General features: G+C 45.4%; 1 protein-coding gene across 1 annotated transcript; it reads right to left on the bottom strand.

The window, feature by feature from the left end:
• Window positions 1–508: 508 nt before the first annotated feature.
• gas1a (growth arrest-specific 1a) lies at window positions 509–3,018 on the bottom strand. Its single transcript, XM_010865865.4, has one exon. It carries the CDS (start codon window positions 2,429–2,431, stop codon window positions 1,625–1,627), a length of 807 nt encoding a protein of 268 aa, XP_010864167.1. The 5' UTR covers window positions 2,432–3,018; the 3' UTR covers window positions 509–1,624.
• Window positions 3,019–16,594: the final 13,576 nt, after the last annotated feature.

Genomic DNA, 16,594 nt, shown 5'->3' on the forward strand with positions numbered 1-16,594 from the left:
AGATAAATAAACTGGTTTGTCTGGAAGCCAGACAGAGATTGAATCCCCCAGGACAAAATACTCCTTTTGTATTTCTGTTTGAGATATATCCACATCATGGTTTAGTATTTCCGCAAACATTATTTACAAAGTCAAGTGCAGTTTGCCACTTTAAACACCTACAGGGCTATGGAGTATGACGTCCATAGCAACTGTGATATGCCTTGTTCTCGGCTGCATGAGTTTTAAGTATCAACACTATTCGTTTTCTATCGAAGTGTTTAAAAGATACTGAACTAACACCGCATATCACTTTTATTTTATGAAGCTCATTTTACACAAGCAATAATCACAAATTGCTTATGCAGATTAAACAGCTTAAAACCCCAAAGCGGAAGCAAAAGACGTTGATCCACAGTGGCTAGAAAAATATCAATCCACAATAGTATGCATATGTCAAAGAGGCAATAGCATGGTGAGCTAACAAACAGTAGGTTATTAATCAATAAATAATACGCACAGTCCGTAATGTATTTTCAAGTTTCTTTATGCCTTTATATAGTAGCCTGCATCTTTGAGGCAGTCAGTCATACAGTGAAATTAGACGTTTTCTTTAAACAGTGAATAAATCGTATAACAATGAAATGGTTCTCTGGATCTACGCTATCATACACTGTACAGTCATCTTAAAGATAATCTACACAATGCAGAACTTCTTCCCTTTAAAGCTGGAATTATTTCCTTGTGTTTTCGACAAGAATATTTGGACATATTTTCAAAAATGGTATTGAATGCTTTGATGTGACATTGAGTCGAGCAGGAATCAAGATAAATAAATTACGTTCAAAGCATTTATTTACCAAGCTATGTACAAGTCCACCAGTTAGCTTCTGAATCCAGCATTAAAAACAAAGATGTCAACAGTGACCTGATATCAACGATATTATACAAAAATAGTTTCACTTATATTTATATATATTTAATATATATAATATAATATATAAACATCATTCAACTATATGCGGTGCACAGCTTTTCCATAAAACCTTGCATTGTTTAATCTCTCTGTAAAATCAAACCGTTTCTGTTCACATTTTACTATAGGCCTAATGTTTAAAACTATTCTGTTTCTTTCTAAAGGACAAACTATAGGTGGATTATCAGCTATGGAAATAAGTATAAATTTTTTGGTGTTTGCCATGTTGATATTCAGGCCTAGATAGGCTGCTGCAAGTCACGTAGCATATTAGTGAAAGCCAGTGGCGATAAGGCGTGTGTAAAGTGTCCATGTCTCTATTCTCTGATTGTTTCAAAATAAATAAGGACTGTGAAACAGCATCCATGCTGTAGTAGAGCTTAATATTTGCATAGAAAATATCATCACTTGGTTTCATATCATTCAGCACAAAACAAATATTGAAAAAAGGCACGTCTTGTCAGGAAGAAATAATTGTATTTTATACTCTCTGAAGTCCTACCGTAGCCTACCCCTCCATTAGCTTTAGCCAGAATGACGGACATTCGTTGGTAAAGGCGTGTGTTTCAACTTAATCTGAACAGCAGTCTGACTTTGTAAGGCGTCAGTGTGTTTAGCTATCCAACAGTTTGATATACATGATCGATATTCTATTCTGAGGAAGAGGATTTAGAGAAGAGGCGTTAGTAGAATTAAGCCTGACGCTGTCACCACGGTCAAAACACCAAAGCTCCCTACAGCACAGCCATCTGACCCGGCGTTTCTCCCCTCGAACACCGGGTTCAACACTGGGAAGTCCTCCTCGTCATCTTCGTCATCTTCGTCGTCCGATCCGCTACCTTCCTCCGCCACCACAGGAGCGTCGAAGCATAGGTTTTTCATGCTAAGCTTAACATACTCGCAGATGGTCCTTTCAGTCCCATCACACACGCACGTATCCAACAGCTCGGCTTTGGGTATTTTGCGCATATCTGCGATCACATTCCGACAAGCGTTCGTGCAAGTCGCCCCGCTGAAGAGCTTCCCGCAGTGGATTAAATAGTCTCGCATGGCCGAGCTGCACTGTGAGTCTTTCTCACACTGTCTCCGTGCCTCCGTGCAGCCCATGTTGCTAGTCCGGGGCAGGCACGGCTCGATGGCCCGCTTGGTATTCCGGCAGATAGAGTCCGAGGCACAACTGCAGTCCTCCAGCGCGGGGCCGTTCTTCGTCAGGTTGAGCTGCACCAGAGAGGAGATGCAGTGGCTGGGACACTTCTTTCTATCCCCGCTCAGGACAGCAGCGCACGCGTGCGTGTATTGTCCATATGCGTAATGGCACTCCGGCTCCGTCTGACAGTTCATGATGGCCTGCCAGCAGATCAACCGACGGCCGTGGGAGGGGGAGGCTACCGATAGGCAGCCGAAAAACAGAAACACACAACCCACAGGCCAAAACAACCTGCAGGATCTCTGCGCAAAAAACTCTAAACTGACCATTTTTGTTATGTCTGGTAAAAATTACACCAACTTAATTACGTATTTCATCCTTCCAAAATTTTCGCTAGACATATTTACAATTCCAACTTTCACACCATGGTTGGAATGAGTGTGGACCCTGCGAGTGCAGAGCAGGCGGCAGCTGTGTTCCGTTCTGTTTGGAAACCTCGTCAGAGTTGTATAAAAGATCGGGATTGGACGGGGTTATCCATACGTGCCAAATAAAATGGAACAAACCGGGTTTTAGGAAAAATCCACTACAACGTTTGGTAACTAGGGATAGTTTTACAATTTATTATATTCCAGTAGTTGTAGCGCAACAGCAACTCTGCTCCAGCAGTATTCCACTACTGCTGCCTCCTCTCTCAGCGGACAGAGCGCACTAAAGGTGCGGTGTGTCCGTTCACAGGTTATAAGGACCTATGACTCCGTAGATACATGCAATAGATAACCTTAATCGCCGGCTATTACGTGCACGAGATCGTGAATAAATATATACGCAGAAAAACTCTCCAGATCCAAGAATGACTCCTCTCCGTTTGTCTTTCTTTACTCTACCGTCCCCCTCAATCGGCTGTCACTGCTTAAGTTTATCAAGTTCCTATTGGCCAGCCACTTGTTGTTGTAAATGTCGTCCGGCAAGGGGCGGGAGTTAGAGGAGGAGTTTTGGAAACCCTCTCCCACGTCCTCACTTCGTCTCTCCAAACTATCAGCCGTGGGCGGAGAAAAGAGCGGATCAACGCACTGACCCACGGAAAACACTCCGTGTGCCTGGCGTAATTAACAAGTTATTCCACAGTCACGAAAATAAACATTCCACATTTTGGTGCAAGGTTATTTTGGCAAAAAAAAAATCGAGCTTGAAGCTGCATATAGGGGCGCTGTAATTCCAGAACGCACGCGCACGTGCACACGCAAAATGAGGAGAGAAGGAGAGAAAGGAGGAGTGGGGAGGGAAGTGGGGAGGAGAACAGAAGAGAGGAAAAGAGGATGGGAGCAATACACAAAGGGTGTGTTGTGTTCTGAAATGCAGAGCAGTGATCTCTGGAATGTACCTTTAAGGCCTGACAGACAGACAGGTCCATGGACTGTAGTGATATCTGGAATGTGCCTTTAGGGCCTGATGTCGACAGACAGACAGACAGGTGCATGGACAGTAGTGATCTCTGGAAGGTACCTTTACGGCCTGACAGACAGGTAGACAGACAGACAGGTCCATGGACAGTAGTGATCTCTGGAAGGTACCTTTACAGCCTGACAGACAGGTAGACAGACAAGAAGAAAGACACATAGACAGGGAGGGAGCAAGACAGGCAGACAGACAGACAGGCATATGGAAAGTAGTCATTTCTTGGACGTAAGACAGGTAGACAGACAGCAGCAAAATGCTTCCTTAGTCTTTCTCACAACAATGCTCTCAATGTAAGTTCTGGCTGGGCAGAGCTGGAGCCAAGGGTGGGGGAAGTTGCTTTCAGGTGCTGCCTGGCTGGGGGCTGCAGGTTGGGGGATGTTGGCTGGCTGAGGGCTGCAGGTTGGGGGATGTTGGCTGGCTGGGGGCTGCAGGTTGGGGGATGATGGGTGCATCCAGGATGATGGATGAACTGTGGTAACTCTATCACTGTAGAGCCAGGCTGTAGACTCACTCTCACGGCCCCCATAAAGACACAGCGTTTCAACTAGATAGCTTTTCTTTTACTGATACCTCTTCCCCTGTTGTCACTGTGTTCCCAGTTACGGTAATGATGTTGTTTTGCCAATACAATGATAATACTAACTGTACTTTTAATACACATAAGTTATTCAGGATTTAGCTTTGTCCAAGAATGTTTGGGTTTGTGAGTTAAATAACTTACAGGAGACAGATTCAGAATTTGTGTAATCTGTTTCAGTGGATTGGTTACTATGGTCAGTAGAATACCAAACTGATTCACCAAACCAATCATCCAGAGACACTCAAACAAAAATATTACAACATTCACACAACACACAACTTAACAGTGTTTCACAAGTACTTCAGCTCTTCTGTCAAACCAGACGAAACCTTTTCTTAAGGGTTAACATGCTGGCCAAAAGTAAAACACTAACAAACATTATTATTCCACAAGTAATCAGAATGTGGGTAATGAAAAATGCCAAATCTGAGCTCATCTGTGTTTTGGAATAATAGATGACAACATGGGAGTGAGGAAGAATGGGAGGAGGTGGATGATAGAAAGGATCCACTTCACTGATACATCAACTATCCGGTCCAACATGATCCGTTTCACTGATACATCAACTATCCGGTCCAACATGATCCGTTTCACTGATACATCAACTATCCGGTCCAACATGATCCGTTTCACTGATACATCAACTATCCGGTCCAACATGATCCACTTCACTGATACATCAACTATCCGGTCCAACATGATCCGTTTCACTGATACATCAACTATCCGGTCCAACATGATCCACTTCACTGATACATCAACTATCCGGTCCAACATGATCCACTTCACTGATACATCAACTATCCGGTCCAACATGATCCGTTTCACTGATACATCAACTATCCGGTCCAACATGATCCGTTTCACTGATACATCAACTATCCGGTCCAACATGATCCACTTCACTGATACATCAACTATCCGGTCCAACATGATCCGTTTCACTGATACATCAACTATCCAGTCCAACATGATCCACTTCACTGATACATCAACTATCCGGTCCAACATGATCCACTTCACTGATACATCAACTATCCGGTCCAACATGATCCGTTTCACTGATACATCAACTATCCGGTCCAACATGATCCGTTTCACTGATACATCAACTATCCGGTCCAACATGATCCGTTTCACTGATACATCAACTATCCGGTCCAACATGATCCACTTCACTGATACATCAACTATCCGGTCCAACATGATCCGTTTCACTGATACATCAACTATCCGGTCCAACATGATCCACTTCACTGATACATCAACTATCCGGTCCAACATGATCCACTTCACTGATACATCAACTATCCGGTCCAACATGATCCGTTTCACTGATACATCAACTATCCGGTCCAACATGATCCGTTTCACTGATACATCAACTATCCGGTCCAACATGATCCACTTCACTGATACATCAACTATCCGGTCCAACATGATCCGTTTCACTGATACATCAACTATCCAGTCCAACATGATCCACTTCACTGATACATCAACTATCCGGTCCAACATGATCCACTTCACTGATACATCAACTATCCGGTCCAACATGATCCGTTTCACTGATACATCAACTATCCGGTCCAACATGATCCACTTCACTGATACATCAACTATCCGGTCCAACATGATCCGTTTCACTGATACATCAACTATCCGGTCCAACATGATCCACTTCACTGATACATCAACTATCCGGTCCAACATGATCCGTTTCACTGATACATCAACTATCCGGTCCAACATGATCCACTTCACTGATACATCAACTATCCGGTCCAACATGATCCACTTCACTGATACATCAACTATCCGGTCCAACATGATCCGTTTCACTGATACATCAACTATCCGGTCCAACATGATCCGTTTCACTGATACATCAACTATCCGGTCCAACATGATCCACTTCACTGATACATCAACTATCCGGTCCAACATGATCTGTTTCACTGATACATCAACTATCCGGTCCAACATGATCCGTTTCACTGATACATCAACTATCCGGTCCAACATGATCCACTTCACTGATACATCAACTATCCGGTCCAACATGATCCGTTTCACTGATACATCAACTATCCGGTCCAACATGATCCGTTTCACTGATACATCAACTATCCGGTCCAACATGATCCGTTTCACTGATACATCAACTATCCGGTCCAACATGATCCGTTTCACTGATACATCAACTATCCGGTCCAACATGATCCACTTCACTGATACATCAACTATCCGGTCCAACATGATCCACTTCACTGATACATCAACTATCCGGTCCAACATGATCTGTTTCACTGATACATCAACTATCCGGTCCAACATGATCCGTTTCACTGATACATCAACTATCCGGTCCAACATGATCCGTTTCACTGATAGATCAACTATCCGGTCCAACATGATCCGTTTCATATTCTATAGACTAAGTTTCTTCTTTTTAGAATTGAGGCACCAGTTGATGATTGTATTTCATGCAGGATTTCTGAGGCATAACAACAAGACATAGATTAATCAAACCATTGTGAACAACATTATACAATTGGAGAAATCCAAATCAATGCAAAATACAAAATAACCCACAAAAATGTTTGATGATTATGGAGTTGTAAATACCTTTCAATCCTGAAAGATTTGTGAGAAAACTGTTGTTTATCATTTTGATAATATGTAAATGTACTAAATATTCAAGGAAAGGAAAGTGAAAAATGTGAAAAAAACCATGCTAACAAATCACTAAATGCCACAGTTGATCTGTTTCATAGGGCTGGACCCACTGTCCAGTATCTCTCACGGAAAGGCCCTGATTGAGAAAATTGACAAAATTAAGCTACTCCACCACATTGCAGCCTGTCATCATTTTCCTTGTTTGGTCAAAGGTGACCTGTTTAATGGATAGATGAGGACCGGTTGTTGATTGGTCAACTGTTCTAAGATGGTTTGTCTGCATCCGGAAGGTCACATTCAATGGTAGTTTGTATCAGGTGTGAGCAAATGTTTTAAACTAGTGAGATTTTCTTAAGTTCTGCATTTTTTGTTTTGTTTACTGTTTTGTAAAAATGTGCTTAGGATGGGCATTGTGTGTGAAAACAATAACAAAAATAATACAGCTGTAATCTTTGGGTTATAATGGAGATCAACTTGACTCCAGATTCATTAAAACTAACTTGGCAATTGAGGAAAATTGTAACACATCACTCACTCAACATTCACAAAACACTTACATGGAGGCAACAGGAAACAGTCAATCTAGAGAACAGAAACTATTTCAGCCTAAATGATTTTCCTTGGAAGTTGGCAGCACTATCAGGCTGGACCAGATGGGCTTGACGAGAGAGCGTTGTGTGTGTGTGGTGTTTGTCGTGTGTATGTCTGTGTGTATGTCTGTGTGTGTGTGTGTGTGTGGGTGCTGTGTAAGTGTGGTGTGTATGTGTGTATGTCTGTGTGTTGTGTATGTCTGTGTGTGTGGGGTGTATGTCTGTGTGTGTGTGGAGTGTATGTCTGTGTGTGTGTGTGTGTGGAGTGTATGTCTGTGTGTGTGCTGTGTAAGTGTGGTGTGTGTGCTGTGTAAGTGTGGTGTTTGGGGGGTGTATGTCTGTGTGTGCGCTGTGTATGTGTGTGTGTCTGTGTGTGCGCTGTGTATGTGTGTATGTCTGTGTGTGTGTGTGTGGGTGTTGTGTACGTGTGGTGTGTATGTGTGTATGTCTGTGTGTTGTGTGTGTATGTCTGTGTGTGTGGGGTGTATGTCTGTGTGTGTGTGTGTGGGGTGTATGTCTGTGTAGTGTGTGTGGGGTGTATGTCTGTAGTGTGTGTGGGGTGTATGTGTGTGTGTGTGCTGTGTATGTCTGTGTGTGTCTGTATGTCTGTGTGTGTTTGTGTGTGTGTGTGTGTGCTGTGTGTGTGCTGTGTATGTGTGGTGTGTGTGCTGTGTAAGTGTGGTGCACTGTTACTATAGAACACTGGAAAATTGTTACTCTAAACACTGGCATACTGGAACACTGTTACTCTAGAACACTGAAACACTGTTACTGTAGAACACTGACATGCTGGAACACTAACTGAAAGTTAAAAAAAACACTACATTTTGTGAGTGAGGATGTTAGGCTCTCTCTTTGTGTGTGTATATGTGAGTGTGTGTGTGTATGTGCGAGTGTGTGTGTGTGTGTGTGTGTGTGTGAGTGTGTGTGTGTGTGTGAGTGTGAGTGTGTATGTGAGTGTGTGTGTATGTGTGTGTATGTGTGAGTGTGTGTGTGAGTGTGTGTGTGTGTGTATGTGTGAGTGTGTGTGCAGTATTGTCTGAAAAAGGAAATATCCAACTACGGGAAATTAGTGGATAGACAGGAACTATCAGTTTTAATCACTTCCTTGTTGAAACAACCAGGCACGAGGAGGAAGGGCTAGAATGATTAAGACAGATAAACTAATTGAAATGGAGGCAGGAAAGATGAATTCACTTCCTTACATAATTATTTCTGCTTGTGTTCAAAGCTGTTTGTCATTTTTGTTTAAGCACAATGTCCATGTTCTGAAAATATTTTTTTCAGTTTTGCAGTTGGACATGTTTAGTTGTTTGTGCAGTCCATTTTGGTTCTTAAGGCAACTTGATGTTTGATAGTAGACGTCTAGAAGGTGTTTTGTTGCTGGAGGGAAACTGAGAGAGTTGAAGTTGATGTGGGATCTGAAGTACTATTGAGCAGGTCCGTCTCAGAGGTCAAGGTGACCCTGGGCTAAAAGTTGGCTTTGGAGATATGTTGGGTGACCCCAAGCCAAACGACCCTGGGAGATGGGTTGGGTGACATCAGGTTTCAGGGCTGTGTAGGGGTGGGTAACGTTGGGTTTCAGGGCTGTGTAGGGGTAGGTAACGTTGGGTTTCAGGGTTGTGTAGGGGTGGGTAACGTTGGGTTTCAGGGCTGTGTAGGGGTGGGTAACGTTGGGTTTCAGGGTTGTATAGGGGTGGGTAACGTTGGGTTTCAGGGCTGTGTAGGGGTGGGTAACGTTGGGTTTCAGGGTTGTGTAGGGGTGGGTAACGTTGGGTTTCAGGGTTGTGTAGGGGTGGGTAACGTTGGCTTTCAGGACTGTGTAGGGGTAGGTAACGTTGGGTTTCAGGGCTGTGTAGGGGTGGGTGACGTTGGGTTTCAGGGCTGTGTAGGGGTGGGTAACGTTGGGTTTCAGGGTTGTGTAGGGGTGGGTAACGTTGGGTTTCAGGGCTGTGTAGGGGTGGGTAACGTTGGGTTTCAGGGTTGTGTAGGGGTGGGTAACGTTGGCTTTCAGGACTGTGTAGGGGTAGGTAACGTTGGGTTTCAGGGCTGTGTAGGGGTGGGTGACGTTGGGTTTCAGGGCTGTGTAGGGGTGGGTGACGTTGGGTTTCAGGGCTGTGTAGGGGTGGGTGACGTTGGGTCTCAGGGCTGTGTAGGGGTGGGTAACGTTGGGTTTCAGGGCTGTGTAGGGGTGGGTGACGTTGGGTTTCAGGGTTGTGTAGGGGTGGGTGACGTTGGGTTTCAGGGTTGTGTAGGGGTGGGTAACGTTGGGTTTCAGGGCTGTGTAGGGGTGGGTAACGTTGGGTTTCAGGGTTGTGTAGGGGTGGGTAACGTTGGCTTTCAGGACTGTGTAGGGGTAGGTAACGTTGGGTTTCAGGGCTGTGTAGGGGTGGGTGACGTTGGGTTTCAGGGCTGTGTAGGGGTGGGTGACGTTGGGTTTCAGGGCTGTGTAGGGGTGGGTAACGTTGGATTTCAGGGCTGTGTAGGGGTGGGTAACGTTGGGTTTCAGGGTTGTGTAGGGGTGGGTAACTTTGGGTTTCAGGGCTGTGTAGGGGTGGGTAACGTTGGGTTTCAGGGCTGTGTAGGGGTGGGTAACGTTGGGTTTCAGGGCTGTGTAGGGGTGGGTAACGTTGGGTTTCAGGGTTGTGTAGGGGTGGGTAACGTTGGGTTTCAGGGTTGTGTAGGGGTGGGTAACGTTGGGTTTCAGGGTTGTGTAGGGGTGGGTAACGTTGGATTTCAGGGTTGTGTAGGGGTGGGTAACGTTGGGTTTCAGGGCTGTGTAGGGGTGGGTGACGTTGGGTTTCAGGGTTGTGTAGGGGTGGGTAACGTTGGGTTTCAGGGTTGTGTAGGGGTGGGTAACGTTGGGTTTCAGGGCTGTGTAGGGGTGGGTAACGTTGGGTTTCAGGGCTATGTAGGGGTGGGTAACGTTGGGTTTCAGGGTTGTGTAGGGGTGGGTAACGTTGGATTTCAGGGTTGTGTAGGGGTGGGTAACGTTGGATTTCAGGGTTGTGTAGGGGTGGGTAACGTTGGGTTTCAGGGCTGTGTAGGGGTGGGTAACGTTGGGTTTCAGGGTTGTGTAGGGGTGGGTAACGTTGGGTTTCAGGGCTGTGTAGGGGTGGGTAACGTTGGGTTTCAGGGTTGTGTAGGGGTGGGTAACTTTGGGTTTCAGGGCTGTGTAGGGGTGGGTAACGTTGGGTTTCAGGGCTGTGTAGGGGTGGGTAACGTTGGGTTTCAGGGCTGTGTAGGGGTGGGTAACGTTGGGTTTCAGGGTTGTGTAGGGGTGGGTAACGTTGGGTTTCAGGGTTGTGTAGGGGTGGGTAACGTTGGGTTTCAGGGCTGTGTAGGGGTGGGTAACGTTGGGTTTCAGGGTTGTGTAGGGGTGGGTAACGTTGGGTTTCAGGGTTGTGTAGGGGTGGGTGACGTTGGGTTTCAGGGCTGTGTAGGGGTGGGTAACGTTGGGTTTCAGGGCTATGTAGGGGTGGGTAACGTTGGGTTTCAGGGCTGTGTAGGGGTGGGTAACGTTGGGTTTCAGGGCTATGTAGGGGTGGGTAACGTTGGGTTTCAGGGCTGTGTAGGGGTGGGTAACGTTGGGTTTCAGGGTTGTGTAGGGGTGGGTAACTTTGGGTTTCAGGGCTGTGTAGGGGTGGGTAACGTTGGGTTTCAGGACTGTGTAGGGGTGGGTAACGTTGGGTTTCAGGGCTGTGTAGGGGTGGGTGACGTTGGGTTTCAGGGTTGTGTAGGGGTGGGTGACGTTGGGTTTCAGGGTTGTGTAGGGGTGGGTGACGTTGGGTTTCAGGGCTGTGTAGGGGTGGGTAATGTTGGGTTTCAGGGCTGGGTAATGTTGGGTTTCAGGGTTGTGTAGGGGTGGGTGAGGGTAGAACTGGAACTGGAAAGAGTAATTGTTCTACGACCTTTTGGTTTGCTACATTCAGCGTAGGGGTCTTACCAGAGTGGCTGATGCTGGTCATAGAGGGCTGTAACCCACATTTGGGATTTCTTGTAAAATATGATTGGATTTATTTTTTGATGACTTTGAAAATGTCCAGGTGTGGTGCTGGTTAACTGCAAGAGCAAAAACGATTCTTCATCAAGTTGAAGTTTGTTTCGGTTTTAGAAGGCTGCAGATGATGATAAGATGAACTACCAAAAGATGATGATAAGTCGAACTACCAAAAGATGATGATAAGATGAACTACCAAAAGATGATGATAAGATGAACTACCAAAAGTTACACCAAGAAGAGGTAATGAGTGTCTAGTCAGTAAGAATAATTGTTACATCGCCTGGTGACCCCAGGTTAAGGGATCAATCCCCTGACCTTCTCCCTCCACTTGTTTGACTGATCTCAACCAAACAAAAAAACATTTGATGGACTGGAGCAATTTGGAATGCTACCCTGTCCTAAACCCTGTCCTACCCTGTCCAAAACCCTGTCCTACCCTGTCCAAAACCCTGTCCTACCCTGTCCAAAACCCTGTCCTACCCTGTCCTAAACCCTGTCCTAAACCCTGTCCTACCCTGTCCAAAACCCTGTCCTACCCTGTCCAAAACCCTGTCCTACCCTGTCCTAAACCCTGTCCTACCCTGTCCTAAACCCTGTCCTAAACCCTGTCTTACCTTGTCCTAAACCCTGTCCTAAACCCTGTCTTACCTTGTCCTAAACCCTGTCCTAAACCCTGTCTTACCTTGTCCTAAACCCTGTCCTACCCTGTCCTAAACCCTGTCCTAAACCCTGTCTTACCTTGTCCTAAACCCTGTCCTAAACCCTGTCCTAAACCCTGTCCTAAACCCTGTCCTAAATCCTGTCTTACCTTGTCCTAAACCCTGTCCTAAACCCTGTCCTAAACCCTGTCCTACCCTGTCCTAAACCCTGTCCTAAACCCTGTCCTACCCTGTCCTAAACCCTGCCAAGTATTTTTCCCTTTAACTATTTGCACATTGTTACAAAATGTTGTATACCACTGCTAATAATATAACATTGTATGTATGTTATATTATATGTTGTATTTTATAAGTATAATGTTTCAGTTCATACAACTTGCCTTGGCCAAATGTAAAGCCTGTTTAAATTGAATTGCCCTGAGAGAGGTGTGTTGACAAGCAGAGGGACTGGGCTTGATGGGTCTATTTGGACCCCTGGACTGCTCTTTGGACAGAATGAATGCAACAGCTGTTACAACACATGCTTCAACCCCCCCCCGCGCACCACATCACCGCTCAACTCCTCCGCCACCCACTGTATATACACACCCCAAGGCTGGCTATTACACAGCATGTTCCTCTGCAAACCTCTGCAGATGGACAGAGGAACAAGCAGGTGAAAAGATATCACACTCAAGAAAACTCACAACAGGAATCCTCCTGATGCGCATATTAATATTCAATAACTGTAAACTCAAGAATTCCATCTTTGCTGAAAAGATTAATATTGTCTAGGAGTTTTGGAACTGGTCACACACTTGCGCTGACCAGTTCCACAAGGGGCTAAGAAAAGGGCCAGGTTAAACTGACTTTTATAGGAAAATATCAGTCAGATAACCTGCATGCAAAGGTACCAGGACATCTGGTCCCAATGTGAACCCAATGGACGGATAACAAACACATTTACAACCATGTTTAGACTTAAAGGCTACAATGTGGGCATAATCAGAGTGTGGATAACATCAGGATAATGGACACATAAGAACCTTTTAGAAACCAGGCTCTATATCAGTCTGGTTTACCACAAATCCCTGGTCTCATAATTTAATGTACCCCAAACCCCTGGTCTCATAATTTAGGGTAACCCAAACCACTGGTCTCATAGTCTAGTGTACCCCACACCCCTGGTCTAATAGTCTATTGTACTCCAAACCACTGGTCTCATAATCTATTGTACCCCAAACCACTAGTCTCATAATCTAGTGTACCCCAAACCTCTGGTCTAATAGTCTAGTGTACCCCAAACCCCTGGTCTAATAGTCTAGTGTACCCCAAACCCCTGGTCTAAAAGTCTAGTGTCCCCCAAACCACTAGTCTCATAATCTAGTGTACCCCAAACCTCTGGTCTAATAGTCTAGTGTACCCCAAACCCCTGGTCTAATAGTCTAGTGTCCCCCAAACCCCTGGTCAAATAGTCTAGTGTCCCCCAAACCACTGGTCTCATAATCTAGTGTACCCCAAACCCCTGGTCTAATAGTCTAGTGTCCCCCAAACCCCTGGTCTAATAGTCTAGTGTAACCCCAAACCCCTGGTCTAATAGTCTAGTGTAACCCCAAACCCCTGGTCTAATAGTCTAGTGTAACCCCAAACCCCTGGTCTAATAGTTAACCCAAACCTCAGCAGCCTCACAGGGCCCACCAAACAGATTATGCCAGAAAAAAATCCCACCGGATCCACACACACACACACACGCACACACGCACACACACATAGTCACACACAGAGAAAGATGTCAGATGGTGGGGCTGGGAATGTAAGACTCTGGCATGTTCCTCCCATTTGGCCGTCTGTTCATGGGGCTCTAGTGTGTGTGTGTGTGTGTGTGTGTGTGTGTGTATGTGTGTGTGTGTGTGTGCGCTCAGTGGCTGAGCCCGGGGCGTTATGAGGCCACTTCATAGCGGTGCAGAGTGTGTGTTTAAAAAGCCGTCATTGTGGGTCCAGAGGAGGAGGAGGCTGGCTGGCTGGGGAGCGCAGGCCGCTAGAATAACTCCTGACACAACGATCTCTCTCTAAATAAACACACGTGGTTTAGGGTTGTTACAACTCCCTGACACAACTGGCTTGTTAAAATTTTAAGCACTTTTTTTCTTCTTCTTTTTCCTCGATGATTCTCCCAACGTCGAGGAAAAGAAGCTCCCCTCCCTTCTTTTTTTGCTTTCCATCCACTTCTCTTTACTCCCTTCTCTCACTCTTCTAATCTCTCTGTCCGTCTCTGTCTCTCTCTGTCTCTGTCTCTCTCTCTGTCTCTGTCTGTCTCTCTCTGTCTCTCTCTGGGGAAGGCTGAGCAGTGTTTCCCAGGCAGTTGAGAACAGAACAGGCGTTCCTCTGGTCAGATGATATCTGTTCTGTCGTCTCCTCTGGAACACTCTACCCTTAATTGCACATCATTCCGGACTGCTGGAAAACCATGGGACTCCCTCCCTCCCTCCACCCACCCCCTCTCTCCCCCATACCAGTCCCACCCCTATCCCACTCCCTCACCCCACCCCATCCTACCCCCACTCCACCCCCACTAGCTGTTATCTTTAGCATTCTCAAACAGAGTACGTCAGAACACTTATAAAATGCTTTGCAGATTGCAACTGAAGTAGAGAAGGGGATCGGTTGCAGCTTACAGCATTGAGACATTGTTTTGATATATATATATATATATATATACATATATGTATATATATACATATAATATATGTTATATGAATTATATATATTATATGCATTATATATATATGTACATATTTAGTATTTGTTTACTTTTATATACAGTATTTAGCTCTGTTCACCTCTGTTTACCTCTTTATACATATGTTCACCTCTACAGTATATACACACAGGTCATTATGATGAGAGGTCAGGTCAGGAACTCTTCAGGCAAACCCTCAGGAGTCTCTTCCACAGAGAACAGGCTAGTGCATCTAAAACAGTCAGAGATCCTTGGGACAGAGAAATCCTTTTAAAACACTCAGGTTTCATGGTCCAGTCAGAGAACCCTGGGATAGAGTGGTGCTCCCATACCATTTGTATGCTCACCCATACAAACATACATGCAAAATGCAGACACACACACACACACACACAAGAATGCACATAAGTGAAAACACACAGAGACCATGTGGAGGACATCTTATCTAGAGTTCAAAGCCAAAAAAGAGGAGAGAGGCTTAATGATAAGTCTTCATGTACTGTTGATTCTTCTGGGTTCTTAATGGTAACAGCTCAATAGTCTTTGATGATAAAAGCTCAGTTGCTGGATATCATGAAAAACTCTGCAGAGCAGATTGAAATAAAATGACCTTAATCCACTCTTCTCGGCTGATATGAGTGTAAATGCGTGATACTCCACCCTAACCCGGAGAAGAGGAGGTGCAGCAAGGAGGTGTGTGAGGAGTGGATGTGTGAGGAGGTGGAGTGAGAGGAGGAGCTGTGAGAGGAGATGTAAGAGGAGGAGTTGTGTAAGGAGAACGAGTGTGAGGAGGAGGTTGGAGAAGAAAAGGTGTGCGAGGAGGTGGAGTGTGAGTAGGAGTTCTGAGAAGAGAAGGCATGTGAGAAGGAGGTGTGAGAGAGCTCATAGCCATGCTCCAGGGTGACGTGGTCACTCCTCTGGACATACAATCAGGGGCCTCAGCAAGCCAACACAGGTCCTCACATTACTGCTGAAACCAACCCTTGCTGAGGACCCCAACATGCATGCTAGAGGTCTGAATGTGTGTAAGTGTGTGTGTGTGTGTGAGTGTTTTTCTGGGGTCATACCCTCAAGGGAATCACCTGCCCTCTCCTGTTACAACACGAAGTAGAAACACGGACACACACCTGGACCAAATATTTAACAATGAAACACACACACACACATTGATCGTTCAACTGGGAACCTAGTGCTATCTTTAGTTCACTCAACCTGCAGAATCCCTAACCCCTAACCCAGACCTTTGAACAGGGAACCTGGTCATACCTCTAGTCCACACAGCCTGGAGCCCTGACATAATTGTCAGTCCTGACTAAGCTGCAGTCTCACTGCCAGTTAGAAGAATGTTTAGAGGCCCTGAATAAATTACCCATAAGGCCATGTGGTACTGGGGAAGCCTGAGCTGAGTGATAGCAGCAGCTGTGTCTGTGATTGATCACAATGTGTATGAGTTTGTGTGTGTGTTTGTGTGTGATGTGACACATGAGTATGAGTTTTACACATTAAGGGCAAAACATACAATTGGGCACAGTGTTAAAATTGGGGTTACTTGTGATGGCAATTTCTGAAGTCAAAACGAAGAAATTTCCCTGACATACTTCAAGGCTATTACCAGTTAGGGTTAAGGTTCAGGAGGAGAGAGGGAGGTTTGTGGGGTTAAGGTTCAGGGGAGAGAGGGAGGTTTGTAGGGTTAAGGTTCAGGGGAGAGAGGGAGGTTTGTAGGGTTAAGGTTCAGGGGAGAGAGGGAGGTTTGTAGGGTTAAGGTTCAGGGGAGAGAGGGAGGTTTGGGGGTTTAGGTTCG

The sequence above is a fragment of the Esox lucius genome, chromosome 13 (genome assembly GCF_011004845.1).
Source record: "Esox lucius isolate fEsoLuc1 chromosome 13, fEsoLuc1.pri, whole genome shotgun sequence".
NCBI classification, from domain to species: domain Eukaryota; kingdom Metazoa; phylum Chordata; class Actinopteri; order Esociformes; family Esocidae; genus Esox; species Esox lucius.

Coding starts and splice junctions, on each gene's coding strand:
- gas1a (XM_010865865.4), bottom strand. CDS start 2,431: ATGGTCAGTTTAGAGTTTTTTGCGCAGAGATCCTGCAGGTTGTTTTGG.